This window comes from Callorhinus ursinus, unplaced genomic scaffold (genome assembly GCF_003265705.2).
Source record: "Callorhinus ursinus isolate GAN/ISIS: 27379988/994484 unplaced genomic scaffold, GSC_fseal_2.0 scaffold15, whole genome shotgun sequence".
Classification (NCBI taxonomy): Eukaryota; Metazoa; Chordata; class Mammalia; order Carnivora; family Otariidae; genus Callorhinus; species Callorhinus ursinus.
The window spans coordinates 11,133,852-11,160,355 of record NW_027397077.1 but is presented as its reverse complement, the minus strand read 5'-3'; the positions used below and the strand labels follow the sequence as shown (position 1 = coordinate 11,160,355).

The following is a 26,504-nucleotide window of genomic DNA, read 5'->3' as shown; positions in this document are numbered from 1 at the left end:
GGATCGAAGAGGTTGCTACCTGGGTTCTCCTTTAGGATTTTGATGGACTCCTATCTCACGTTTAGGTCTTTCAACCATTTGGAGTCTGTTTTTGTGTGTGGTGTAAGAAAATGGTCCAGTTTCATTCTTCTGCATGTGGCTGTCCAATTTTCCAAACACCGTTTGTTGAAGAGACTGTCTTTTTCCATTGGACATTCTTTTCTGCTTTGTCGAAGATTAGTTGACCATAGAATTGAGGGTCCATTTCTGGGCTCTCTATTCTGTTCCATTGATCTATGTGTCTGTTTTTGTGCCAGTACCATGCTGTCTTGATGACAGCTTTGTAATAGAGCTGGAAGTCCAGAATTGTGATGCCGCCAGCTTTGCTTTTCTTTTTCAACATTCCTTTGGCTATTCGGGGTCTCTTCTGGTTCCATACAAATTTTAAGATTATTTGTTCCATGTCTTTGAAAAAAGTGGATGGTATTTTGATGGGGATTGCATTGAATGTGTAGATTGCTCTAGGTAGCATTGACATCTTCACAATGTTTGTTCTTCCAATCCATGAGCATGGAATGTTTTTCCATTTCTTTGTGTCTTCCTCAATTTCTTCCATGAGTATTTTATAGTTTTCTGAGTACAGATCCTTTGCCTCTTTGGTTAGATTTATTCCTAGGTTTCTTATGGTTTTGGGTGCAATTGTAAATGGGATCGACTCCTTGATTTGTCTCTCTTCTGTCTTGTTGTTGGCGTATAGGAATGCCACTGATTTCTGTGCATTGATTTTATATCCTGCTACTTTACTGAATTCCTGTATGAGTTCTAGCAGTTTTGGGGTGGAGTCTTTTGGGTTTTCCACATACAGTATCATATCATCTGCAAAGAGTGAGAGTTTGACTTCCTCTTTGCCGATTTGGATGCCTTTGATTTCTTTTTGTTGTCTGATTGCTGTGGCTAGGACTTCTATGTTGAATAGCAGTGGTGATAGTGGACATCCCTGCCGCATTCCTGACTTTGAGAATCATATTCGCTGTAGGTTTTTCATAGATGGCTTTTATGATATTGAGGTATGTACCCTCTCTCCCTATACTCTGAAGAGTTTTGATCAAGAAAGGATGCTGTACTTCGTCACATGCTTTTTCTGCATCTATTGAGAGGATCATATGATTCTTGTTCTTTCTTTTGTTAATGTATTGTATCATGTTGATTGATTTGCAGATGTTGAACCAACCTTGCAGCCCAGGGTAAATCCCACTTGGTCGTGGTGAATAATCCTTTTAATGTACTGTTGGATCCTATTGGCTAGTATTTTGGTGAGAATTTTTGCATCCATGTTCATCAAGGATATTGGTCTGTAATTCTCCTTTTTGATGGGGTCTTTGTCTGGTTTTGGGATCAAGGTAATGCTGGCCTCATAAAATGAGTTTGGAAGTTTTCCTTCCATTTCTATTTTTTGGAACAGTTTCAGGAGAATAGGTATTAATTCTTCTTGAAATGTCTGACAGAATTCCCCTGGGAAGCCATCTGGCCCTGGGCTTTTGTTTGTTGGGAGATTTTTGATGACTGCTTCAATTTCCTTAGTGGTTATAGGTCTGTTCAGGTTTTCTATTTCTTCCTGGTTCAATTTTGGTAGTTGATACATCTCTAGGAATGCACCCATTTCTTCCAGGTTATCTAATTTGCTGGCATAGAGTTGCTCATAATATGTTCTTATAATTGTTTGTATTTCTTTGGTGTTGGTTGTGATCTCTCCTCTTTCATTCATGATTTTGTTGATTTGGGTCCTTTCTCTTTTCTTTTTGATCAGTCTGGCCAGGGGTTTATCAATCTTGTTAATTCTTTCAAAGAACCAGCTCCTAGTTTCGTTGATCTGTTCTACTGTTCTTTTGGTTTCTCGTTCATTGATTTCTGCTCTGATCTTTATTATTTCGCTTCTCCTGCTGGGTTTAGGCTTTATTTGCTGTTCTTTCTCCCGCTCCTTTAAGTGTAGGGTTAGGTTGTGTATTTGAGACCTTTTTTGTTTCTTGAGAAAGGCTTGTATTGCTATATACTTTCCTCTCAGGACTGCCTTTGCTGTATCCCAAAGATTTTGAACAGTTGTGTTTTCATTTTCATTGGTTTCCATGAATTTTTTTTAATTCTTCTTTAATTTCCTGGTTGACCCATTCATTCTTTAGTAGGATACTCTTTAGCCTCCATGTATTTGAGTTCTTTCCGACTTTCCTCTTGTGATTGAGTTCCCGTTTCAAAGCACTGTAGTCTGAAAATATGCACGGAACAATCCCAACCTTTTGGTACCAGTTGAGACCTGATTTGTGACCTAGGATGTGATCAATTCTGGAGAATGTTCCATGGGCACTAGAGAAGAATGTGTATTCCATTGCTTTGGGAGGGAATGTTCTGAATATGTCTGTGAAGTCCATTTGGTCCAGTGTGTCATCTAAAGTCTTTATTTCCTTGTTGATCTTTCGCTTAGATGATCTGTCCATTTCAGTCAGGGGGGTGTTAACGTCCCCAGGTATTATTGTATTGTTGTCAATGTGTTTCTTCACTTTGGTTATTAATTGCCTTATAAAATTGGCTGCTCCCATGTTAGGGGCATAGATATTTACAATTGTTAGATCTTCTTGTTGGATAGACCCTTTAAGTAGGATATAGTGTCCTTCTTCATCTCTTATTACAGTCTTTGTTTTAAAATCTAAGTTGTCTGATATAAGGATTGCCACCCCAGCTTTCTTTTGGTGTCCATTAGCATGGTAAATGGTTTTCCACCCCCTCACTTTCAATCTGGGGGTGTCTTTGGGTCTAAAATGAGTCTCTTGCAGACAGCATATCGATGGGTCTTGTTTTTTAATCCAATCTGATAGCCTGTGTCTTTTGATTGGGGCATTGAGCCCATTTACATTCAGGGTAACTATTGAAAGGTATGAATTTAGTGCCATTGTATTGCCTGTAGGTGACTGTTACTGTATATTGTCTGTGTTCCTTTCTGATCTATGCTGCTTTTAGGCTCTCTCTTTGCTTAGAGGACCCCTTTCAATATTTCTTGGAGGGCTGGTTTTGTGTTTGCAAATTCCGTTAGTTTTTGTTTGTCCTAGAAGCTTTTTATCTCTCCTTCTATTTTCATTGAGAGCCTAGCTGGATATAGTATTCTTGTCTGCATATTTTTCTCGTTTAGTGCTCTGAAGATATCTTGCCAGTCCTTTCTGGCCTGCCATGTCTCTGTGTATAGGTCTGTTGCCAATCTAATATTTCTACCATTGTAGGTTACATATCTCTTCTCTCGAGCTGCTTTCAGGATTTTCTCTTTGTCTCTGAGACTCGTAAGTTTTACTATTAGATGTCGGGGTGTTGATCTCTTTTTATTGATTTTGAGAGGGGTTCTCTGTGCCTCCTGGATTTTGATGCCTGTTTCCTTCCTCACATTAGGGAAGTTCTCTGCTATTAATGCTCCAATACACCTTCTGCCCCTCTCTCTCTTTCTTCTTCTTCTGGGATCCCAATTATTCTAATGTTGTTTCGTCTTATCATATCACTTATCTCTTGAATTCTGCCCTTGTGATCCTGTAGTTGTTTCTCTCTCTTTTTCTCAGCCTCTTTATTTTCCATCATTTGGTCTTCTATATTGCTGATTCTCCCTTCTGCCTCATTTATCCTAGCAGTTAGTGCCCCCATTTTTGATTGTACCTCATCAATAGCCTTTTTGATTTCAACTTGGTTAGATTTTAGTTCTTTTATTTCTCCAGAAAGGGTTTCTCTATAACTTCCACGCTTCTTTCAAGCCCAGCTAGTATCTTTAAAGTCATGATTCTGAACTCTAGGTCCGACATCATACTAATGTCCGTATTGAGTAGGTCCCTGGCTGACGGTAGTACCTCTTGTTCTTTTTGCTGAGGTGATTTTTTCGTCTTGTCATTTGTCCAGAGGAGAATAGATGAATAAGAGAACAAAATGCTAACAGGTTAACAATGTCCCCAGCAAATATACTCTATACAAATCAGAAAAGATCTGAAACCAGGAGAAAAGAAAGGGAAAGAAAGAAAAAAGAAAGAGAAAAAAAAACACAAAAAGAAAAAGATAAAAACAAATACAGAACAATTAAAAAAAAACAGAATATGATCAAATATGATCAGCCTAGTGCATAGATCAGTGCCACACACTAGATTTTGGGCATGTTTTGGTCTGTTAGGAAAAAGTGCCTCCTAAAATTTTAAGGGAAGAAAGACATATACGTACAAAATAAGGGTTGATACAATGGAGGGATGGAAGATGACTGTAAAGATAAAAATTATAAAAGATTTTATAAAAGGAATTGATAAGATAAGTTTTTTGAAAAAAGAAAAAGAATATTTAAAAAAAAAAAAGGAGAGAATGTGATCAGGCAGGAGACTAGAACCAAGCCATACAGTAGTGATTTAGGGTATATTTTGATCTGTTAGAAGAAACTGTATCTTAAAATTTTAAAGAGAGAACAACTTATATATATATGCCAAAAATAAGGGTAACTACTATGAAGGGATAAAATATGATTCTAAAAATGAAAAATAAAAAATGTTTTTTTAGAAAAGGTATTGATAAGATGTTGGTTGAAAAAGGGAAAAATAAAAATAAAAAAAACACAGTTAAAAAAATTAACTTTGAAAAACTAATGAATCATAGTAAAAAAAAGCCATGAATTCTATGTGCAGTATTCCCCTAGCGCTGGAGTTCTCCCGTTCTCCTTGATCAGTAAACTTGGTCTTGTCTTGCTGGCTGTTCATGCTGATCTTCTGGGGGAGGGGCCTGTTACCGTGGTTCCCAAATGTCTTTGCCGGAGGCGGAATTGCCCCGCCCTTGCCGGGTCCGGGCTAAGTCATCTGCTGGGTTTTGCTCTCGGGAGCTTTTGTTCCCTGCAAGCTTTCTATAGGGCGTTGGAGGACGAGAGTGAAAATGGCGGCCTCCCAATCTCCGCCCAGGAGGAGCTGAGAACTCGGGGCCCCACTCCTCAGTGCGCCCCCAAAGAAAAGCAGTCACTCCCATCTCCCTGGTCTCCGGCCGCACTCCGTGCTCACCCAGCCTGTGACGGAGTGTTTCTATCTCTGGCACCCGACCCCGTGTGGCGTCTCCAGACCCAGCAGATCCCTGCGGTGCGCTTCCACGTCGCTCCTCCCAGGGGAGGAAGGGGAGTCTCCCCGGATCTGCCGCTTGTTGGGTCCCTGCTGGAGGAGCAGTGGCCCGACTGGGCCGCGGATTACAGTTTATGGCCACCCCGAGCTGAGAGCCCGCGCCTCGGCTCCGTCTCTGCAGCCGGCTTCCCCGCTCCGACACCTGGGAGCTCTGCCGCACTCAGGCACCCCCGGTCTTTCTGTGACCCCGAGGGTCCTGAGACCACACTGTCCCGCGAGGGTTCCACCCCCCGCTTAGCCACTGGAGCGACGTCCCTCAGCGGAGCCGACTTCTAAACGTTCCGATTTTGTGCTCCGCGGCTCTAGCACTTGCCAGAAGCGGCCACGGAGGCCCCTCCCCCGCCGTCTATCCTCCCGAATATCGCCTCGGATTCACTTCTCCGCACGTCCTACCTTCCAGTAAGTGGTCGCTTTTCTGTTCAGAGTGTTGTTACTATTCTTATCTTCGATCTCCTGTTGAGTTCGTAGGTGTTCAGAATGGTTTGATCCCTATTCAGCTGAGTTCCTGGGACCAGACGACATCCAAGGCTCCTACTCCTCCACCATCTTGCTCCGCCGCTCAGGAACACAGAAAATTCTTAACAAGGCCATTGTCACATGGGAAGGCTTACTCATTCTTACATCTCAGAAAACCAAAAAAAAAAACCAAAAACAAAAACCAAAAAAAAAGAGGGTGGAAAAGCTCAATCTGTTGATCTGAGTGTTAACAGAAAATCCAAAAGGTGCTGTCCCTTCTCTCTTTTTCACATTGGTGGCCCATGTCATCCCAGAGCAACTTCTTACAGAGACTGTTCCACTCTTCAAGGTCAGCCCAGCACATGGAACACAGCAGAGGTGCTCTATTTACATGACCCTGGCCCTGCCGCCTTTGAGCCCCTGCCTGGGAATCCCTGGCACAAACCTAGTGAATGAGCACCCAGCATTAGCAGAGAAGAAACGCCATGTGGCTGCACACAGGGTCCTGGGGTCACCGGGGTCCACTGTAGAACCCTAAGGAGCGAGCCATGCGAAAAAGCTTCCCTTGTCCTATACATGAAGCACCAAATGCTTTTCATCAGCAGGTGCTGATAATATAAAACAAAGCAAAGTTTCAGAGAGTGGTCATGTCAGCATCTCACCCAGGTAATAAAAGTAGTAACAATAAGAAAGAATCAGTTGCTTGGTGCCAGCATGCAGGCATTAGCTCTTGTGTCCAGGGCATGGTTACATGTTATAGGAAAAGAAACAGGCTCAGAAGGTGAAAGCACAGCTCCAAGCTTATTGCAGTTCTAAGTGGACCGGCTGCTTCCATCCCGAGGCAAAGGATGATATGCATGCATGGGGCTAAGGGCACCTAGCTGGTAGCCTGTTTGTCCGTTCACCTTCCGCTTTCATGAAAATTAGCTGAACTGAAGGGGAAAATGGAATCTTGATTAATGCCACATAGAAAAGATTAAATCTCTTTTGCCTCTTTGAGTAAGAAATAGAAGGAAACAGCAGAATCCTCCTTGGGGAATGAGTTCACGCAAAACCCATTTGAGGCAAGAAACCTGGATGCTGGGGCAGCTTCCTTGGGCTCTGCCAAGTTCATGTCTACGTTTCACAGCCCTGCACCACGACGATGCCTGTGCTGGGCTCAGCACGGTGCAGGGCATGTAACTGAGGCTCGGCATGTCAGTACCTAGGGATGTTGGTGTTGTTGGTGCCATTATTGCTATCGGTCACCCCCACAGATGTTAGTGAGTGTTCCTGCTTGTGCTGCTTGGGGTCCAGCATCATGGACAGATGGGTTAGTTGGTGGCTGTGACCATTTGTGTTCAGCACTGCAATGGGCAGGTGGGGTGTGGGGGGAACTAGGAGTTGTGAACACAGCCTCATCTCTGGAATCTCATAGTCTCCCAAAGTCCATTTTCCTCTTCTGCCAATCTGAACCCTGCTGACTTTTTATATGCACATTTCCCAGGTTCATTTGTAGCTAGGTGAGGCCATGTGATGAAGCAGAAGTATTGTATGGGACTAAATACTTGAATAAATAAACCATATTTTATCTTAATAAATGAATAAAATTACTTATTAAAATAAATTTCAATCAAGAAATTTTACTTGGACTTTTGGACCTCTCTGAATCCTCCTTCTGCCAGCCTAGACTGCAGATTCACTGATGGCTGGAACTAAGCAGTTATCTTGGACCGTGAAGTAACCTTGAATTTAAACACCAACAGAAGAAGGTAGAGAAAAAAAGATGTGGTTATGCATCCATGATGACAACAAATTTGTATTTTCAGACTTCCTTCACATAAAAGAGAAAAAGACTCCTATGTTCTTTAGCCCCTTGTTATTCTGGAATTTCTTATTATTGCTAGTAAAACTAACTACTAACTGATATACTGAACTCAAAGTTTGATTGAGAAACTTTCTTTGACCATCTTCTGAAGCCAAATAAGCATAAATGTGAACAAATATCTCTGTTAGAAATACTTCAGTCTACTCCAACTAGGGGAGAAGGTGAGTGGGGGTTGGATAAATATGGTCTGCAATCTAGGATCTGAGAGACATCCGTGCAAATTCCATCTCCCCCACTCACTACTGTGGGTGAACTTGGACAAGACACTCAGATGCTCAGAGCCTCCATGTCCAGGTCCTCCTTTGTCAAATGGATACAATGGTGGTAGTTATGTCACAGAGTTGTTACGGGGATTCATGAAGGTAATACACGTAAACTACTTGGAATGATGGTGAGCTTCTACTTAGTATTTGATAAATGAGGCATGCCACTATTACGCTGAAGAGGAGGAGGGCAGCCATTCTTAGTGTTGTCATTGGGGATGCTCAAGCAGCAGCTTTGGGATTTTAAAGAGCGGTGCACTGGAATCTTCATGTCTCTGCATTCCAGAAAGTTTGGCTCAGAAACCCACTTGTTCAAGCCAATCTGTCTTCTTGTTCCTTTCAGTGCCACCTCTGACAAAGCATACTTCTGCGGAAACGGTCGGGTCAACGGGAAGCCGAGAAGCCATTACATTCGTTACATGAGAGTTGAGTATTAGACACCAGGGGGGCGGTCAGCATGAGAGCGCAGCCTTCCAAACATAACAGACATCTCCTTTAACACTCTCGAGACTCCAAGGCCAGGGCATTGGCTGAAATGCAATGTGATGGCCAAGGACAGGGAGAGCCCTAGTCACCGGGCATGGCGCCTATATCGAGCCTGTATAGTTGCATCATGTAGAGACAGAAGAAGGAACGGCCCAAGCCCTGAATTCTGCCTGATGTGTCACCTTTCTAGAAAGGCAATTTCAAGGGCAGAAGGAGCCACCGCAGGGAATTCTATACAAGTCAACTATGTTAATGAATGTGTGGGGAGAGGTGCAGAAGACATTCAGCAGGCCCCATAGGGAAAATACGGTCGTGAAGGGGTGAGAACTCAGGCATGTGGCACCAAGCACATAAAACAAACAAAACCAAATAAAACAAAAACACACAGCCCAGACAGAGAGGAACTATCAGTCGCTCCCAAAGCAAAAACAGATTATTAGCAAGCAGTCTGTTTTTCTGCAAGCCAAAGGCCAGGTGTGGCCAATTGGTCTTTGCTTCCTCAAGCTTAATCAGATACACAAAGAACAAAGGAAGACCTTTTGGCAGAACCCACCAGGATGTTTGGTAAAAGAATGCATTATTCCATTTAACTCCCACCAGCAGGTATGTGAAAAATTCTTTCAGTTCTGTTTTGCTGCTGAGAAAACTGAAATTTAGTGAGTTAAAGTTGCCCGATGTCAGGCAACTCCAAAGTGGACAGCATCTAGACCGATACCCTGGTGCTCTTGACTTAGTGTTTCTTGACACTGACTGTGCATGAGAAGCATGTGGATGCTTTCAACAAGCATAAATGTCTGGGCTCCGTCCCCAGCCGGATTGCACATGAATGTCTCGGGGTGCAGCCTGAGCACAGGCATGTGTTTTGTTTTTGTTTTTAAGATTTTATTTATTTATTCATGAGAGACAGAGTGAGAGAGGGAGAAGCAGGCTCCCAAGGAGCAGGGAGCCCGATGCAGGACTCGATCCCAGGACCCTGAGATCATGACCTAAGCCGAAGGCAGATGCTTAACCATCTGAGCCGCCCAGGCGCCCAGCACAGGCATGTTTTAAAAGCTCTCCAGGGATGCTGGTTGAGTCCAGGCCCATGGGCCCACCCCCAAGGTTGTGCCCTAGAGGTAACTGTTGCAAAGTAACTACCCTTTGGGAGCGGGGGCCTTCGTGATTAAAATTAAAAGAAGAAGCAAATGAAAAGAAAAAAAAAGATAGATATTTGGAGCCCTTCTCCAAGAGCTAATCTCACCTCCTGCCTGCAATAGCTTTGTAATTTGCAGAGCAATTTCATATACTTTGTTTTAGCTAATTCTCACAAAATCTCGAGGTCCATATTTGGGTGAGGAAGAAAATGAGGCTGGGCGAGACGGGGAGTCTGGGCAAGGCCACACAGTACGATTCTGGTGCTCAACCCGAGTCCTCTTAGCTTAAGCCCAGTGCATCAAGGAGGCCCTCTCGGGAACCGTGGATACTCTCCTATGACTGGCTACACACACACACACACACACACACACACACACACACTCGGGAACCGTGGATACTCTCCTATGGCTGGCTACACACACACACACACACGTTTTTCACTTTATATATAAAACATATATACATAGATTTTCACTTTTCCTGGATATTTGACATTGAATTTGAATCACTGGGGACAAGGGCAGGGGGAGATACATGAATTCTAAGAAATTATTCTTACAGGAACTCTAAGAAAAATATTTTGAAACTAGATGTTCTCTTAGTAATCATAAGAGGGGTGATGTCACTGCCAATGACAGCAGAAAGAACCCATGGAGTGTGGATTTTGAGAAATAAGAAAGCAAGGCTCTTACTGGATGTGAATACGAGTGAAAAAGAAAAATAGCTAAATTGAAAAACCCTAAATGAGTCACTACCCAGGGAGTCCACTTACTCTCGTGATAAGAATGAAGAAGTACTTGGAGTTCTCTGTTTGAAACACAAAAAGCTGACCCGGCACACAGTATCTCATGCGAAATTACAGGAAGCCTGGGAACGCAGCTTGGTTTAAAGGGATATCAACTTCAGCTGAAAGAAATCTGGGCGATGCAATCGTGCGGCTGGCCTCCCATCCTGAAAGTTCTGCTTGCCCAGATAAGACACTGCTGAGCCAACATCTTCCTCAGCTACCTTTCTCTTCTCAAACAGAACTGGAAGAAGCTCCATGCACAACACAGCGCTTCTGTACACAGAACCAGGTTAAGGGCAGAAGCTAGACATTCTCTCTGTGCTCAGAGTACAGGATGTTTGAATGCAGTGCTCTTACACAGAGACTTAGGGCAGGTTCTTAACCTTTCCAAGCCTCATTATTGCCATCTATCAAATGGGTATATTTACACCCAGGGCCAGGGTCATGGGCATGCAGCCTGTGTAATTACACAGAATCTTGTACTTAGAAGGGCCCCAGGCTTGGTGGAATGCTCTGCTGTCACTGCCTTGAAATTCTTAAAACGTTTTAAACAAGAGACCCCAGATTTTCAGTTTGCACTGGGACCTGCAAATTTTGCAGCTGGTCCTGTTTATCCCTGTCCCACTGAGTTGTTGAAAAGTACTGCAAGGGGTAGGATGTGTCAGGTGCGGCCCAGGTCTGGTGCGGGGTAGGTGCTCAGGGAAGGTTGCCATTGTGATCATTGCTTTCACACCGTTGAAGCTATTGGTGTGTTATTTGGCCCCTGGATGCTAATGTCACGTGTAGGTGGGGTAAACAGAGTCAAGTCAAAGACTGAGCTAAAGTGACCAGGAGAGACTATTTTGTCTCTTAGGTTGTTTGCACACACTGCTGCAGAACTTTCTCAAAGCTCCCTCACGTTGGTAATTTGCATAAGTTTATGGCTTCCCTCTCTTCCTCACGGCACCTAGGCCCGGAAGTGGATATTCTTTCCCTCCCTCCCTTGCTAAGTAAAATGACCATCAGGTCACCAGGCAAGTGACCAGACAATCAAGGAAAGAGTCCACTGCCGTGTAAACAAGCATCATCTTGCTTTAGATAGAGAGGTAGCAAATCTGGACCACGGGAGAGGGAGAAAGGGAGACAAAGGGAGATAGTGTTCTCTGGGAACTCTTTCTGGAGAAGATGGTTTGTAGGATTCTTGTCTCTGAAACTCATTTTTAAAGAATGGATATAAGCAGATCAATCAAGAAACCCTGTGCCATCCCAACATTGTCCAAGACATTGGGAGGAGAGACGAGAGGTCAGTGCAGGGAACCGGTCCTGAGCTTTACTTCAGCTCAACCACGTCCCCAAAGCCACTCAGCTTCCAGGCATCCTGTGTTCTTGGGGGGGACTTCTGTCCCAGAGCACCGCCAGGTACTTTCGGCTGCATCCTTTCAGAGCTTCTGAAATACAGGTCTTCTCTGAATGAAAGGACGGTCACCCTTAGTGCACTGAGGATGCACCACAGTCCCCAACACCAGAGGCCCCCTGGCCAGACGTCAGTCGTGGGAAGCCTGCTGTGAGGTTCAGGAATGCAGAAGGAGCACTACCTGGTGCCAAGCAGACAGCAAAGCCAAGCCTGAGCAAAGATCCACAATACACATCGCAGCACCAGCTAGCAATTATTGAGCCCTTAATATATGCCAGGCACTGAGTATGATCTTTCTGCTCATTATTATCTCATTAACTCTGACGGCAGCCCATGGAAGCAATTATAATTATCGCCTTCATTTTCCACGTAAGGAAACCCAAACTTGGAGTGGTCACTTGACTCATTCTAAGGCACGCAGCTAGTAAATGTCAGAGTCTGGATTTGACTCTGACTCTATCCATCCGACTCTAAAATGTAAACTCTCATTGCTCTCAAGGCCCCGGTGAGGGCCCTTGGGAAGAGGCCCAGGAGCGTTGTCAGCCAATTCCCCCTGATGGCAACAGATGCTATTACACTTGAGTAAAGTCCCCAGTCCTTCCCTTTTCTCAAATATGTTAGCTACTCTCAGAGTAAAAGAAAGTTCTAGATTCATGCCAGCCACACTTCACTCACATCAAGAAGACTGGGAATTTTTAAAATCCCACTACAACTTTCTTCCTTCTCCCACCAAGCTGTTTGAAAGGACTATCCAAGAGGGAAAAGAAAAGAAAAAAAGTAAGATTTTGTTCAAGAAGTAGAAAAATATGCTTTCGAATGAGAAACATGTGTGTGATTCTTCTCATCTTTTGTCTCACGCCCCCCACCCCCCACCGAGTCGAAAACAAGCGAACACAATGCAAAGGCTCACATCCACATAAAGATAGGAAAAGCCAGGGAAGCCCCGGACAGCAGACAATCCAGAAGCTGCCCTGGGAAGCTTGGAGAAGTCGTGGAAAACTCCATGGCAACCCAAGCCCAGCTCCGAGCTGACTTTTCAAGCACATGTCCAATGACTCCTGGCAAAACAAGGAAAAAACGGCACTTGAATTTTAGAAAGGGAATTGAACACACTGCTGCAGGAGGGTTGTGGGCAGGCAAGTGTGTCAGAGATTGCAGAAGTGCTGGAGTGAGGCCAAGTTTTTTTTATATCATTTCTTTTTTTTCCCCTCCTTCTGGCACAAACAAACTATGGAATCTCAAAAATTGGGTCATCATTTTTGAATTCCCTACTTTCAGCATAGCGCTCAGTGGGTCTTGTTGACTGGCTTAAAAGTCCGATTTCCTGAGCTAACACTTCCTGGCCATTCAGCGGCAGGGAGTAATAACTAGGGGCCTGGCGTTCCCACCACAGCAGCAGTGGTTCTCTCAGGCGAGCCCAGGTCCATCCCTGTAGCGCCTACTATTAGGTACTTAACAGCATCAAATATGCCCACAGAAGCACCACTTCAAAGGCTGCCATTTCCTGGGAGGCCAAGGGAAGGGAGACATGTTGACTCCTGGGGGACATTATTGACCTCCTGATCTCGTGGGGAGACAGCTTTCCCCATAGGATTTGGTGTCCCCAAGAGCACGGCTGGCCTGCCCAGGAGAGACGTGGGGCTATGCAGAAGCGGTCAGACATAAGCTTCCCTTAGGGTCAGTGACGGCTGTCATGGCCCAGGTGAATAGTACCGGCCTCCAGTGGAATTTGGCACCATCTGGGTTTTCTTCTAGCACCAGATTTAAACTCCCCTCCATCTGGGAGCAGGTTTTGAGAGCTTTCACTTGATTTTCTAAAATTATTTTGGCAGGTCTCTAAATGTCACTTTTCATCCCTGATTTCCAGATTTCTAGCAAGCTTCCCCAGCTTGCCAAAATGTGAGACATACACTCCTCCTTTTTAGCCAGGGGAAAACGTTTCCTACATCTTTGCAGTCACTTGTTCAAGACTGCTATAATCGCGTACGAGTGCAGGCTCTGACTTCAATATTGGCCTCCAATAAACCCTATGCTGGGTGAACAGGAAACTCATTGTGAGCTGAGTTTCTGTGACTCTTAACACTCACGCAAGAGGCATCGAATTTCAGTAAGATCTTCTGGAGCATGAACACAAGTACAAACCAGCCACGGGGTCAAGTCTGGGCTTGCTTTATTTGACCTTGGTTTGTTTTATTTTATTTAGGCAAACTCTTTCAGGGGGTGTGGGGGACCATAAAATCCTTACCTTTTAAAGGAGCCCATTGTTAACAGTTTGTTCATCACAGCTCCCTCGACCTCACCAAAAAAGTCTCCAGTCTGCGGGGAAGAAAAGAAGAACCCAGGAGGAAGTATAGATAAACAATGTGCTCAAACACCAGAGAAGAATCAGAAATGGACACAGTCTATGTTCCGGAGCTGACAGAAGCAGAAGGCATGTTTTCAAGTTACATAAAAAGTGGAAAATGTCTTAATAGTCAGGAGAAGTTATGGGATTACAGAGCACACTAGTAAGCAGATGGGAATGTTCCACGGTACATGGCAGGGGCAGAGGGGGTTGGCATTGCATAACACATGCTGAGCGCTGGAATTGAAACACCCCGTGCACGGGAGCGCACAGACGTGCACAGGTCACACATACACACGTGCACACACATGCACACGCACTCAGATGTTGTAAGCATTAATCTGCACTCAGTCCCCTGTGATTAAAACACTGCTTCACAGACAGGAACGGGCTGAGAAAGGGCTTCCTAAGCAGTAATAAAAAGGATTGTTTATAATTCCTGGATGACCTGTTTAGGGAAATACAGCAGTCCTCTTCATCGGCCCTATAAATTTCTTGCTGTTGAGAATAGGTCCTTTCTCACAATCATTTTCTGAGGATCACTCCCAATTTTGTCCCTGGGCAATTACTATGTTGACAAATAAGGCAGTCCAGAGTCCAGTCCCTGGAAGAGGCAGCACGGCCAGGCAGACTTCTAATGGCTCACCCTTACTGTGGAACTGTCTGCAGGGCATTTGGGGATGAGCAGCCCTTTCCCACCACCTGGCTGATGTTCTGGCTTCAGACTAGGTCTTGGTGCTGGCTGAGATTTACAGACTCTGAATGGTGGGATGAGATTTGCAGACTCTGAATGGTGGGATGAAGGATTAACATCCTCCTTGATCACTCCAGTCTCTTGGAACCACTAGCCTCAGGGTCTCATGGGGGAGGGTGTATGCCCTGCAGCAGAACAGAGCTTGGGGCAATGGCCTTCCTCTGCCAACGCCCCGGACTGAGCGGGTATAGACCAGGAGAGAGCCCCCATGTCTGCTATGGGTGCTCTAAGGAGTTACAGCTTACGTGTGGGTGGCTCAAGGGCATTACTCTAAGAGCCTGAATTAATAAATTCCATAGGCTTTGTATTAGCTAAATCTCGATTCAGATTACCACTGAGTGACCTCAACCACGCTCCTGGGAATTTTCAGGCAGAAAGGCATATAAAGACTTTGCCAGAAAGTCAAGACAGAGAGGAGGAAGAAGAAGGACATGACATTTCACTGACTGAATGTGGAGCATTGCCTGTTACATTCTGGGGGCAACTGGAATCTTTCGCAAACCCTGTGGGTGTGTGCTGCCGCTAGGAGCTAGGACATTTGTATTTTGTGTGTGTAAATATGTCAGGGTCAATGGAACTGGTTGTTAGATGAAGAAGAATTAACCTAATTGGAGTGCAGGAAACCAGACAACATCAAACAAGTTGGGGCAGAGCCGGCTGGCGTGCTCCCTGGGCCATGCTGCGGGTCTGCGCCGGGGAGAGATCCAGCCGAGAGCAGAGCCCGCATGCACGCCGGTCTGGGTCCGAGCGCTTTACACTGTTGGCTAGTCGAGGACTGACCACGGGAAGGTATCCACCATGCCCTTCCTCCCCGGCATGGGACCTGGGTCCTATCTCAGTCCTCCCCACCATCATGGCAAGAGGACAGGTTTCCTCCTCTCAGGTGGTTAATTTGGGTTCCCACTCCATTGACTCTTGAATGTCTGAGGGTTTCTTCTCCCAGCCGAACAGACACATTACCATGGCCGTCGGGGCTCTCCTGCTCTCTCAGAGACTGGCCTTGCTTCTTGGGCTCACTCCTATCTAATCTTTACCAACTGTCTCATGTCCAGTGATGGTAAGCGTCTGAGGAGACAGGGTGAGGGCAAGTTTGATTCCTGACCCTGTACGTTTTTCACCCATCACAGGTGCATTTAAGAATCCCCCAAGCTTTTCATGAATAAGAAGGAAAACTGAAGCAGAATTCCACATGTGACCTGGAGCCAGTGCTAATCAATTAATAAGGCATTAAGCTCAGACTCCTTCGGGACTTAAGGACAATTAACTTATTTATTTGGCATCAATAGGGTTGACTGCTAAAGAATTTCAAATGATTTAAATGGGGCTTCATTATAAAATGGTCCTCAACCATCATCCTTTTACAGAGCCCGCCAAGAGGCTCAGGCAGGTCACGTGATAGGCCTGCCACACCCCACCCCTCCCCAAACCAGGGGAAGGAAGAGAACAAGTACCAGAGACCACGCGCCTCCTTCTCTAGCGTTACTTTATCATGTCACACTACTAAACACGCCTGTATTTTACCTTCTTTGAATATGCTAATTTAATTTCTAATTGCAGACAAGGTTTTCTATACACAAAGTTTTAAAGGAGAAACCTGTTTTCTCTAGGACAATGCTATTGGTTTGAACTCTTATTTTGATTTCCAGACACAGTGAAGATTTCTGTGCTTGGCCCCATGGCTTGGTTTCTTCCCATCTCGTTCCCTCCTGCCCCACCACTACACACAGCTCTATCAAACGAAGAACATTCTTTGCCTATTTCTGGATCCTTGTCCCTCAGTGTTGAGAGCCCAAGTTAATCGCGGAACTCAGATAACTGATTTTGAAAAAGCAAAAACCAGAAAGAAGTCATAAAGAATAATTATGCTGGAATATATATGTGTGTGTGTGTCTATGTCTGAGTGTATATATACATATATATGTATTTCCCATATATATATATATATATTCATATATGGGAAAATATCTAAATATCAAAAGAAGGAAACTTCCTTAAAATTGCCCAAACTCTTTAAGGCACCTCTACCCTAGAGGCAAAGAGTTCCTATAAACTGAATATTTTATGAGTGAGAAAGCAGACCGTGGGCTCTGCCCCCACCTCGCCGCCCCCCCCCCCCATGGGAGGTAAAAACTCTTTGGGGCCTGCTGAGAAGTAGGCTGTGACATTTTTAGAGGGATAGAAATAAGGTTTTATAATCTCCTGCTATTACCTCTTAAATATAGATCATTGTCTCAAAGTTTTAGCACCATCCTTCATGCCCCCTCACTCGAGCACATCGGGAGCTCCTTACTCTGAGCTGGTAGAAATTTCTCACTCACCTGTGTGTAGTCTTCAGACACCAGAATAAACCCATTATTGTCTATGAGGTAACAGTTCACAGTCTAGAAATAAAAAATACACAGTTTCAACTTTGGATCCTCAGACTGCTTTTACACAAAATGACGTACTTCCAACCTGAGAGAACCTATTTGAGGTTGTTTTGCGGGGAATTGGAAATGCTTGCTGGCTCTAGGAGTTAAGGCCATGGTTAAGCTAACCCCAGTGTTTACTTTGTCAAACTAACAAACAAAAATCAAACACTAAGCAAGCCTTGAACATCCCAGATTAGGATAAAGAGAACACACATTAAAACATTAATTACAGTTGGTCTTCCTTGTTTTTTTTTTTTTTTTTTTTTCCCTTTCTATGACCTGAAGACTATTTCCCAGGAACAAAGTGTTCACAGGCCCTAAGCCTGTATTCCTAGTCGTTGAAGTGCAGGCTGTTTTGAAAGCAAAATGCCAGCACAATGTCATTACCCTAATGATGTATTAATGAAAACACTGTGTCAACTCAGAAGACCATCAGGGGACCAGGTAATATTTTTTAATTTGTTCATAGACTTAGGCAGGGGGGAAGGGGCAGACTTCTGTTAAAGGGGCCCCTCAGGTCCCCTAAAGGTTTTCAAACTGTGTTTTTAATTGGGAGCTGGATTTGGGGGCAGGGCTGTTAGCTTTTGGTAGCTCAGACTTATAAATTGTAGAAAGCAAGGTAAACCCAAACCTCTGCTTCCCCACACTACTTTAATCTCAAGTGAATGATTTGCTACAGGCTAAGTTTTAATTACAGTGCTGTGGAGTTTAAACTTAAGGTTTAATTCCATCCTTGATGTAACTCAGTTTCTATTTATTGCAGCTTTACATACCGACTGCAACATTTAATTTGTAACATATCTTTACCCTGAGCTAAATTCCCCATAGCTCCGGGCCACCACAGGGCTGTTTGCTACCTATCTGTAGAGCTGGATTTAGTCAGGCACAGAAGTCCAGCAATGAGTTGGTCCGAAAGAGTCATCCTTTTATTACTAGGTCATGGTGAAGAATCAGCCAAAAATGAAAAGCCCTGCTGCCACCTTTTATAAAAGAGTTGGTTGCCTTGGTAGTAATAGGGTTTTTCTCGGTTATCCAGAGGAGCCAGAGTGAATGACTTGGGCAACTTGGTTCCACTCTTGCTATTTGAAGGAGCTCTTAGCTGTATGGACACTACTTGGGCCCTGCTGGTTGGGAGTCTTGACAAACTTTCCCCATTTTTAGGAGCCAGTATTACAAACTTGATCCCACAGAGCTGTGCTGTCCAATATGGCAGCCACCAGCTACCTGCAGATTTAAATTCAATTTTATGTGAATTAAAACTCAATAAAATTAAAAATCTAGTTCTTTGGGTGCACTAGTTACATTTCAAGTGCTCTGCTCTCCCTTGGCTGGTGATTATGGACATTTCCATCACTGTAGAAAGTTCTCTCAGACAGGACAGCAATGTTTTAGATTACACTAGTATACTTATGAGTTTTAACCCAGCCTACACTGGGTCATGTTAGACAAATCCATATCTTTGCTTATTTGAATGTCATGATCCTTGTTTTGCAGATATAGACACTGAAGCAAAGGGAGTTTAACTTCCAGTCAATCAATAAATACACAAGGACAGAAGTGACCTCCATATTTGGATATCAACTAAATCCTCCCAGTTGTTTAGAGAATCAAAATCATCATACCACCTCCATCCCTAATTACGAAATTAGTCCCTACTCGAACATGCCTAGCCAATTAGTACTCTTGCTATTAGATCTATATATTTGGTCACTATCTCTCTGTCTAATGTTGTAAATACTGAATAATACAAAGCAGGTACAAGGCAAATAGATTAAAAAGTCAACTGAAAATCTTGAGAAAGAGGGAAGATTCCATGAAGTCCATGAGAGTGATGTTGGAGATCGGCTCCAATCACAGGGGAAGACACGGGCACATCAGGATCTCCCAGAGCAATCTCCTGGAGCTCTGCTAGGCTATAGGCTAAACATACACTAACGATCCACTTCTGTGGATCAGATTAGTCTACATCCTACCAGAAATGATAGGAACAGGAACAGAAGGGCCAACCAAGGCTCCTGGAGGATTATATCCCTAGGCTTCCACTTTCTCCAAAAATGCCTCAGATTTTGCTCTAACAAATGGGCACAGTCTCCTGGGTAAGGACTAAGGAATATACCATTTGTTTCTTCTATACCGAGTACCAACTGGCATTTACTTTTTGGGCTATGTTTCCATTTAACATTTTTTTAAATTCACTTCTCCCTCCCCTGACTCCCCCTTAAATTAGGATTCCATGACAGGAACTTGGTGGCAGAGAAGATGCCATACCACTGTACCATGCTTATATATGGGTAGCTTTGAATTTCAAGTTTACACTGATTATAAAAAGATTTGGTTACCCTATTAAGCAAAAAGCAGATAACTGCCAATGTCATGATTTACAAATCACTGTGAAAACCAAGGTGAAAATCAAGGATGCTGTGTCATTGATGGACATCTGGGTCATTGAATCTGAAGGATGTCATTTGGTTTTCATTACAGGCAATACAGTTTTGTTAGGTAAATTTAGTGACCACGATGATTTCCTGAATGGACCTCCCTGCCAACAAGTGTTTGGATTAAATGATTACTGGCGGGGAGAGTGGAGTTGAGTAAGCCCATGGCGTTGGGAACAGCACAGTACTGGGTTATGGAACAGTCCAGTTATGGACAGAATTGCCAGAGTCCAGTCGGATCAAATGTTTTCTCTGTGTCTCTTTACAATAAATAATGTTCAGTTGTCTTCTCCATACTCTACTCCACCCATCCCCAATAAAAGAAAAGCGAGGAGATATTTTCTCAGATCCCTTCCTATGCTACTCCCCGTCCCCCCAAATTAAGCCAAGCATCTTGGAAGGTGCCCACTTCCCACCCTGTCCCCAAGGGTAAACAGACAGGCAGAGGGGCTTTGAGGAACTCTCAATTTTGATAGGTATTGCAAGTGCCTAGTCCACAGCTACCTTTGATAAAACACATAGGGATGAGGTTGTTTGAAAAAAAAAATGCAAAGACAGAGAAAAAAAGAGGCAGAGAACTTGATTAAAAAAAAAAAATCTTTCTTCAACTACTGGATAAGTCAAGATTACTCAGAGAAGTCTGATTCCTGTCCCAAAGGCAGATCAGGTAGATAACCCGAGGTTAGAACCCATAGCCAGGCCATGCGAATTGGGCAGTCCCAATTGGGCATGGTAGTAATAAAAGCCAGTAAGGAAGGTAACACAGCACCAAGCTTGTGTTACCTGGAAGGTGGTTTTAGCCCTGAGGCTGACATACCTGCTTCAGAATTGGAGACTCTGACAATCGCTATCAGTGTGACCTCGAGCGAAGTCTTTTAACCTGACCCAGTTTTCTTAACTGAAAGATGGAGGTAGCAACAACACTTTCATAGGGTTGTTGGGAAGATTAAATGGGATGATGAGTGCAGAGTGCTGAGGACAGACTTCAAAGAACCTCTGCTTACATCTACTCAGCAAAAAAATGGTCATTGACCACCTACTATGTGCCCTCTTTATAAGTATCCTGATGCTACAGATTCAGAGTTTCTCAGAAAGGGAAGTTGTTCCACAGTTCATAGCAAGAAGTTCTGCAGGCAAGGTTGGCTGAACTTTGTTGCTTTCTCTTTTGCCTTTCCTTTTGGGGGATGGCTTCTGTTTGTTTTGATTGGTGCAGGCTGAGCAATGATTTAAAACAACTCACTTAGAAACTCAGTATCATACTGCCTGTTGTTTTCATTTGTGAGGAGTGAGGGAAAGCTAGAGACAGAGCAGGGAGGGCTGGTTCTTCCATCTGAGGCTGGGGCCTGGGTCTCTGCATTGTATGCACACAGAAGAGCCACTCCTTCCTACTTTTCTCCAGGTTTCACACTTTCAGCCCTGATATTCAACTGTGGAACAGACTGACCCTAACTTCACACCCCATGATGTACCTATTCATCATTGGTCAACTAGCCTATCAAGATACTGTTTTAAAAAAATTTGTTGCAAAACTGTTATTTTGGAAAGAAGTACTTGGTAGGATCCTCTGTGTCCTTGCCCTCAGTAGCTATTGCACTGATGCTCAAACCCCCTCCTGGCTGGGCTAAGTGGTTCCAGAGATGGAGGCACCAGGTTGCTTGGATTTAGCCCTTCCCCAGTCTGTCCTCCTTCAAAGAGGTTCTTTGGATTCCAGAGGAAATGCGTGTAAGGCCTTACGAAGTCTAGTTATGATTATTAAGCTCAATTCCTTTGGAACAAGCAAGGGTGGCAGCTGCATTTGAATATGAAGTTTTAGATCCACTCACTGCCCTCAACAGTGCCTCCAAATGCCCCAGAAGAGAACTTTCTCATCTTCCACTGTCCTTGCAAAATTCTGGTGCTCTCGTCAGGAGATGGTGGCTGTTGGAAAGGTGAGTGAGAGAAGGAAACGAGAGGGAGAGACAATAGTACCCCAGGTCAGACTGAGATGAGAGGGGGGCATGACTTCCCTTCTCCACTTCCATCTGAAGGCCAACCATGTGTCCATAGATGGCAGTAACCTTGGCCGCCTCCGTGCCTTATACATGGTGTTCTCTGCCCTCGAAGTTCTTCTCATGCTTCAGGCACTGTCTTCAATATCATCTTCTCCTTCTCCCTCTTCAGTTGACTTACAAGTTACCTCCTCAGGGAAGACTTCTCCAACCGCCTCATGTTTGTTTAATTGCTTAATTCACAGCACTTATCACAGTTGATAATCACCTATGCTTATCTCCCCAGCTAACCAGTTCCAGTAGGAAAGGAGCCATTTCTGACTCTACTTCCAATTGAATCCCCAGGGGTCAGCTGGCTAGCAGGCACGTAAGGGTTCAGTAAACATGCTTTGAGGGAACGAGTGAGTCTCTGAAGTCGACATTCTCCTTGGATGGAACGAAACTCCTTCAAAGTCTTCAGTCAGGCCCACTGCCAGGCCCCCTCCAAGTCACATGGCTCAGGCACTGCCTGGGCCAACCCAAGATGTATACTCTTCAAGATGGGAAGACATCTGGCCATACTGACTCCACCCAGCAGCCTAGGGCACTCCAGCCAGGGCCCAGGGAGTCCACTGATGGGGGGAGACAGAGGGGCTGGAATGGGTCCAACACAAAGCATGTCTGATAAGTCTGAGGGAGTTGGGCCAGGTCTTCAGTGCAGATGAGAAGCCAGAGCATGTGAACTTAATGAGCCCCCACAGCTGTTTTTAATGGGGCCCTGATCACTTGAGGGCAGTTGAGGGGGAAGGAGGGACATGGTCTCAAAGGCTTAATTAAAAGTCACGAAAGAATGACACATGGAAAGATTCTGCTGAAAGGGTGGGAAGGGGCTTTGGTGGGAAGATAGGACTGGCATTTCCATTTTAAACTACGTCAACTGGTTGCCTGAAGCCAAGCTTAGAGTCAAAATGGGAAATGGATGATAGTTTCACAGTGCAAAATGAGGACATTTGAGCATCAGATCAAGTTCAGAAATCAGAGCAAACTCAATGCTTAATTTTCCAAGCATGTGAACCTTTCCATGACCATTTGTATGGGGGCTTATCCCAATGACTGCTGAAGAAGATCATTAGTTGTGGGGAAGGCATGCATCTTGTGCTCCCTATGCCCGGCAGAGACTGCAAATATGCCTAGAGTGCATATGCCATTGCTGTCTGAGTTTTAGACTCAGGGGAACCACTAACTCTCAGGGAAGAAAGAGTGTGCAGACATTTTTGGGTTTTGAGTGCACTTTATTGAGTGCTTACCATTTGCCAGGAGCTGTGCCATGCACTTTTTTAAATATATTATCTCATTCATTCCTCACCATTACCCCATGAGGTGGATAGTCCTAACCCCACGGAGAGGTTCAGAAACTTGCCCAAGGTCACAAGGCTGTCAGAGTCACAGTTTGAAGCTAGTTATTCTGACTCCATGGCCTGCTAACTACTGTGCTATATCACCTGTGAAATCAGCCATTGAACAACAAATATATTCTGGATGTTTCTAACTCTAAGTGGTCCCCATTCCCACTTACTTTTATATGTGAGGATGCACAGAGGCAGTATGGATATAGGAAAATTACTCATTATTCATCAACTTGTTTAACCGGCTATTCATTTTTCATCTGTCTATCCATCCAACCACCTAGTAACCAATCAACCAATCAGCTATCCAAAACATTACCCATCCCACCAACCAACCAACCATCCATACAGTCACCCACTAACCAACGAACTACCCTTAGTTCTCTTGTTGTAAATTGGAATTAGTAATTGTACCTATTGTACAAGTGAAGGGCTTAACACAGGGCCCCGTGACACTGATTAATCAATACTATCATTGAGCTGTGTTGTCTTGAGCTGAGCGCTCCAATATGATAATAAATATCTCAAAGGGGGAGGAGAGATTTGAGGCTGCTTGACTGTCTTATGAATGGCCTTCTCGAACTTAACGAAAGGTTATTGATCATAAAATATCACAGGATGCTCTTTCCTAAGGAAAAATTAGTTTTGATCTGATGGTCAGAGAAAATTGGGCTTCTGTTAAAAAGCTAATTGGCTTTTACTCTTTAGATAGTGATTCATACAACAATTATGATCTTTGGGGACCGAGCATTTTGTATTTTAACTTCATCTTGGACTCCCTTTTATATTTCTCTCCTTGTTTTTGCCTACTTTTTTGAAATATATATCCCTCATTTATGCTTTCTTTTTTTAAAGATTTATTTATTTATTTTAGAGAGAGAGAGTGTGTGCACACACACAAGTGGGGGGGCAGAGGGAGAAGGAGAGAGAGAATCTCAACCAGACTCCCCGCTGAGTGTGGAGCCTGATGTGGGGCTCAATCCCAGGACTCCTGATCTGAGCCAAAATCAAGAGTTGGCCACTTAACCAACTGAGCCACCCAGATGCCTCTCTAATTTATGATTTCTATGTTGAAATTAAATTTGGTTAGGATTTCTTGAATCCCTGTGGTAACCAGAAGGAATACAAATATGATTATATATAAGTTCTGGTTTATGTATTGACTAATGTTTTAGCTAATGTAGAGAAAGAAAGGCTACCTGAGCCACTCGAAAGGTCACTACACACCTGCTTGCTCTAAATCTCAGGGCAGAGGGCATATGAGATTGAATACCGTAAAAACAAAAATCTGATGGGTAGACTTATGACAGTATTACGTTTTTTTCTTCTATTTCTCATGTGTGGGATTCAAATTCCTCTTCTCAAAAGAGTGACAGAGAGGGAGAGAGATAAAAAGAAAGGGAGGGAAAGAGCTGTGGGAGAGAACATTACACTAGAACGAAAAATTCTGAGTTTTCAACTCCTTAGATTTTCAGCTCATTTATTACACGAAATTAAGCAAGTCACTTAATTTCTCTCATCTTCCATTTCCCCCTCTGCCAAACGGGATGATCATTCCTACCCAGTCCATTGGGTTGTTACCAGGATGAGAAGAGAGAACACATGGACAAAAGCTTTGAGAACTGTAATGTGAGCTTCAAAAGGCAGTGATTTGTATTATTTCTTATAAAATGCCAAAATTCCAATAGTGCTGTCCATGGGACATTTATTTTTATTTATTTATTTATTTATTTATTTATTTATTTATTTATTTATTTTTAATTCTTTTGAGAGAGAGAGAGAGAGCGTGGGTGGAAGGGGAGCAGGTAAGTGGAGGGGGAGGGCAGAGGGAGAGAGAGAACCTCAAGCAGGCTCCCTGATGAGCACAGAGCCCGATGCAGGGCTTACTCCCAGGACCCTGAGATCATGACCTGAGCCAAAATCAAGAGTCAGACACCTAACCAACTGAGCCACCCAGGCACCCCTTCATGGGACTTTGAAAGCACATTTTTCCAGCTCTCATAAACTAGCTGGTGAAGGGAAGGGAAGGGAAGGAAAGGGGAGGGGAAGGGAAGGGGAAGGGAAGGGGAGGGGAAGGGAAGGGGAGGAGAGGGAAGGGGGAGGGAAAGGGGGGGGGAGGGAAGGGGAGGGGAGGGGAGAAAGGAAGGAAGGAAGGAAGGAAAGAAGGAAGGAAGGAGGAAAATGCCCTTGGGGTTTGGGAGCTTGGTCCAGAGCAATCTGTCAGACCTGGCTCCATTTATAGCAGCTCTCCCTCTGTAAGAAGGACCCCTATGTCACCTCCCCTTGACCAGAGCAGAAACACGGCCGGGGACTGTCTTACCTCATCATCACAGCTGATGGAGCATTTGCCATCCAGAGAGGCACACTGTGGGGTGGGGAGAAAGCAAGGGGAACTGTGTTACATGGACATTCCAGTGTCTGCTATGGCTGCCACTTAATTATTATTCAAGGACAAGCTATAAGAAGTTCTCGCTTTTTATGCAAATACCATCCAAAGGGAATGGTATCTTTATACAAATTTCATCCAAAGGGGATGCTCCAAGATGTGTCTTGTCTGCCTACCAGGATCCATACCAACTCCAAATAGTAGTATAAAAGACAATTTTGGGGGGGTGGTAACTGGCTCTTTTTCATTTTATGTTGTCCATTTTAATTTACATTGACCTTCCATATTGATATCTCCTAAGATCCTAAATCTTTGAGTAATAAAAAGTATAATTGTGCAATTATTTAATTTTAATTTAATAAATCCTAATGACTTAAAAAAAAACAAAAAAACTCCTGTCTGTGTCCTTAGTCTATAGCTTCCTAAAGTGTTTAAGTATTTATTTAAGAAATAATATATCATTCCAACAATTAGAATCAAGCAAAATTGCTATCTCTGCTGAATTACTAAACAAATACCACCAAGACTGCTCAGTCCAGAGAACGCAGTTGCCAGAAAAGAAGGCTCCCAGAGTCTCCAAGGCAGAGAAGCCCTCTGGTCAAAGAGGGCAGATGCATGCTTAGTCAGATCCAGTTATGCAAAGGGCTTCAAAAGTGCAATAAAGAAATTCACAAATAAATTACTAGGCATCACAAGACTAGGAAAAATGTCCTGATTTCACCATTAAAACTGATTGTAGGGTTGCTGGAGTGGTGGGGGGTGGGAGGGATGGGGTGGCTGGGTGATAGACATTGGGGAGGGTATGTGCTATGGTGAGTGCTGTGAATTGTGTAAGACTGCTGAATCACAGATCTGTACCTCTGAAACAAATAATACATTATATGTTTAAAAAAAAAAAAAAGAAGATAGCAGGAAGGGAAGAATGAAGGGGAGTAAGTCAGAGGGGGAGATGAACCACGAGAGACGATGGACTCTGAAAAACAAACTGAGCGTTCTAGAGGGGAGGGGGGTGGGGGATGGGTTAGCCTGGTGATGGGTATTAAAGAGGGCACGTTCTGCATGGAGCAGTGGGCGTTATACGCAAACAATGAATCGTGGAACGCTACATCAAAAACGAATGATGTAATGTATGGTGATTAACATAACAATAAAAAATTTAAAAAAAAAACTGATTGTAGGAGCAAGCTTCTGACTTTCCCAGCCTGGAGTGTCTAATGTGCTGACAGCCTGCTATTTTGCAGTGAAATGAAGGGTAATCTTGTACAGCCAGC

At 44.0% G+C, this 26,504-nt stretch overlaps 2 protein-coding genes across 2 annotated transcripts in view; one reads left to right on the top strand and one right to left on the bottom strand.

Moving 5' to 3' along the window:
* The window catches only part of CACNA2D3 (calcium voltage-gated channel auxiliary subunit alpha2delta 3), an 876,446-nt gene that overhangs the window by 84,055 nt on the left and 765,887 nt on the right, over positions 1 to 26,504 (bottom strand). Inside the window, exons 29-31 of the mRNA XM_025885299.2 lie at positions 25,168 to 25,212; positions 16,947 to 17,009; positions 13,776 to 13,846 (exon numbers count right to left, since the gene is read on the bottom strand). Coding sequence (XP_025741084.1) covers positions 13,776 to 13,846; positions 16,947 to 17,009; positions 25,168 to 25,212 — 179 coding nt within the window. The remainder of the gene's footprint in view (positions 1 to 13,775; positions 13,847 to 16,946; positions 17,010 to 25,167; positions 25,213 to 26,504) is intronic.
* Positions 5,514 to 26,504, top strand: part of LRTM1 (leucine rich repeats and transmembrane domains 1) — a 66,300-nt gene continuing 45,309 nt past the window's right edge. The window contains exon 1 of the mRNA XM_073901377.1: positions 5,514 to 5,543. The gene's annotated coding sequence lies outside the window, so the exon portion shown is untranslated. The remainder of the gene's footprint in view (positions 5,544 to 26,504) is intronic.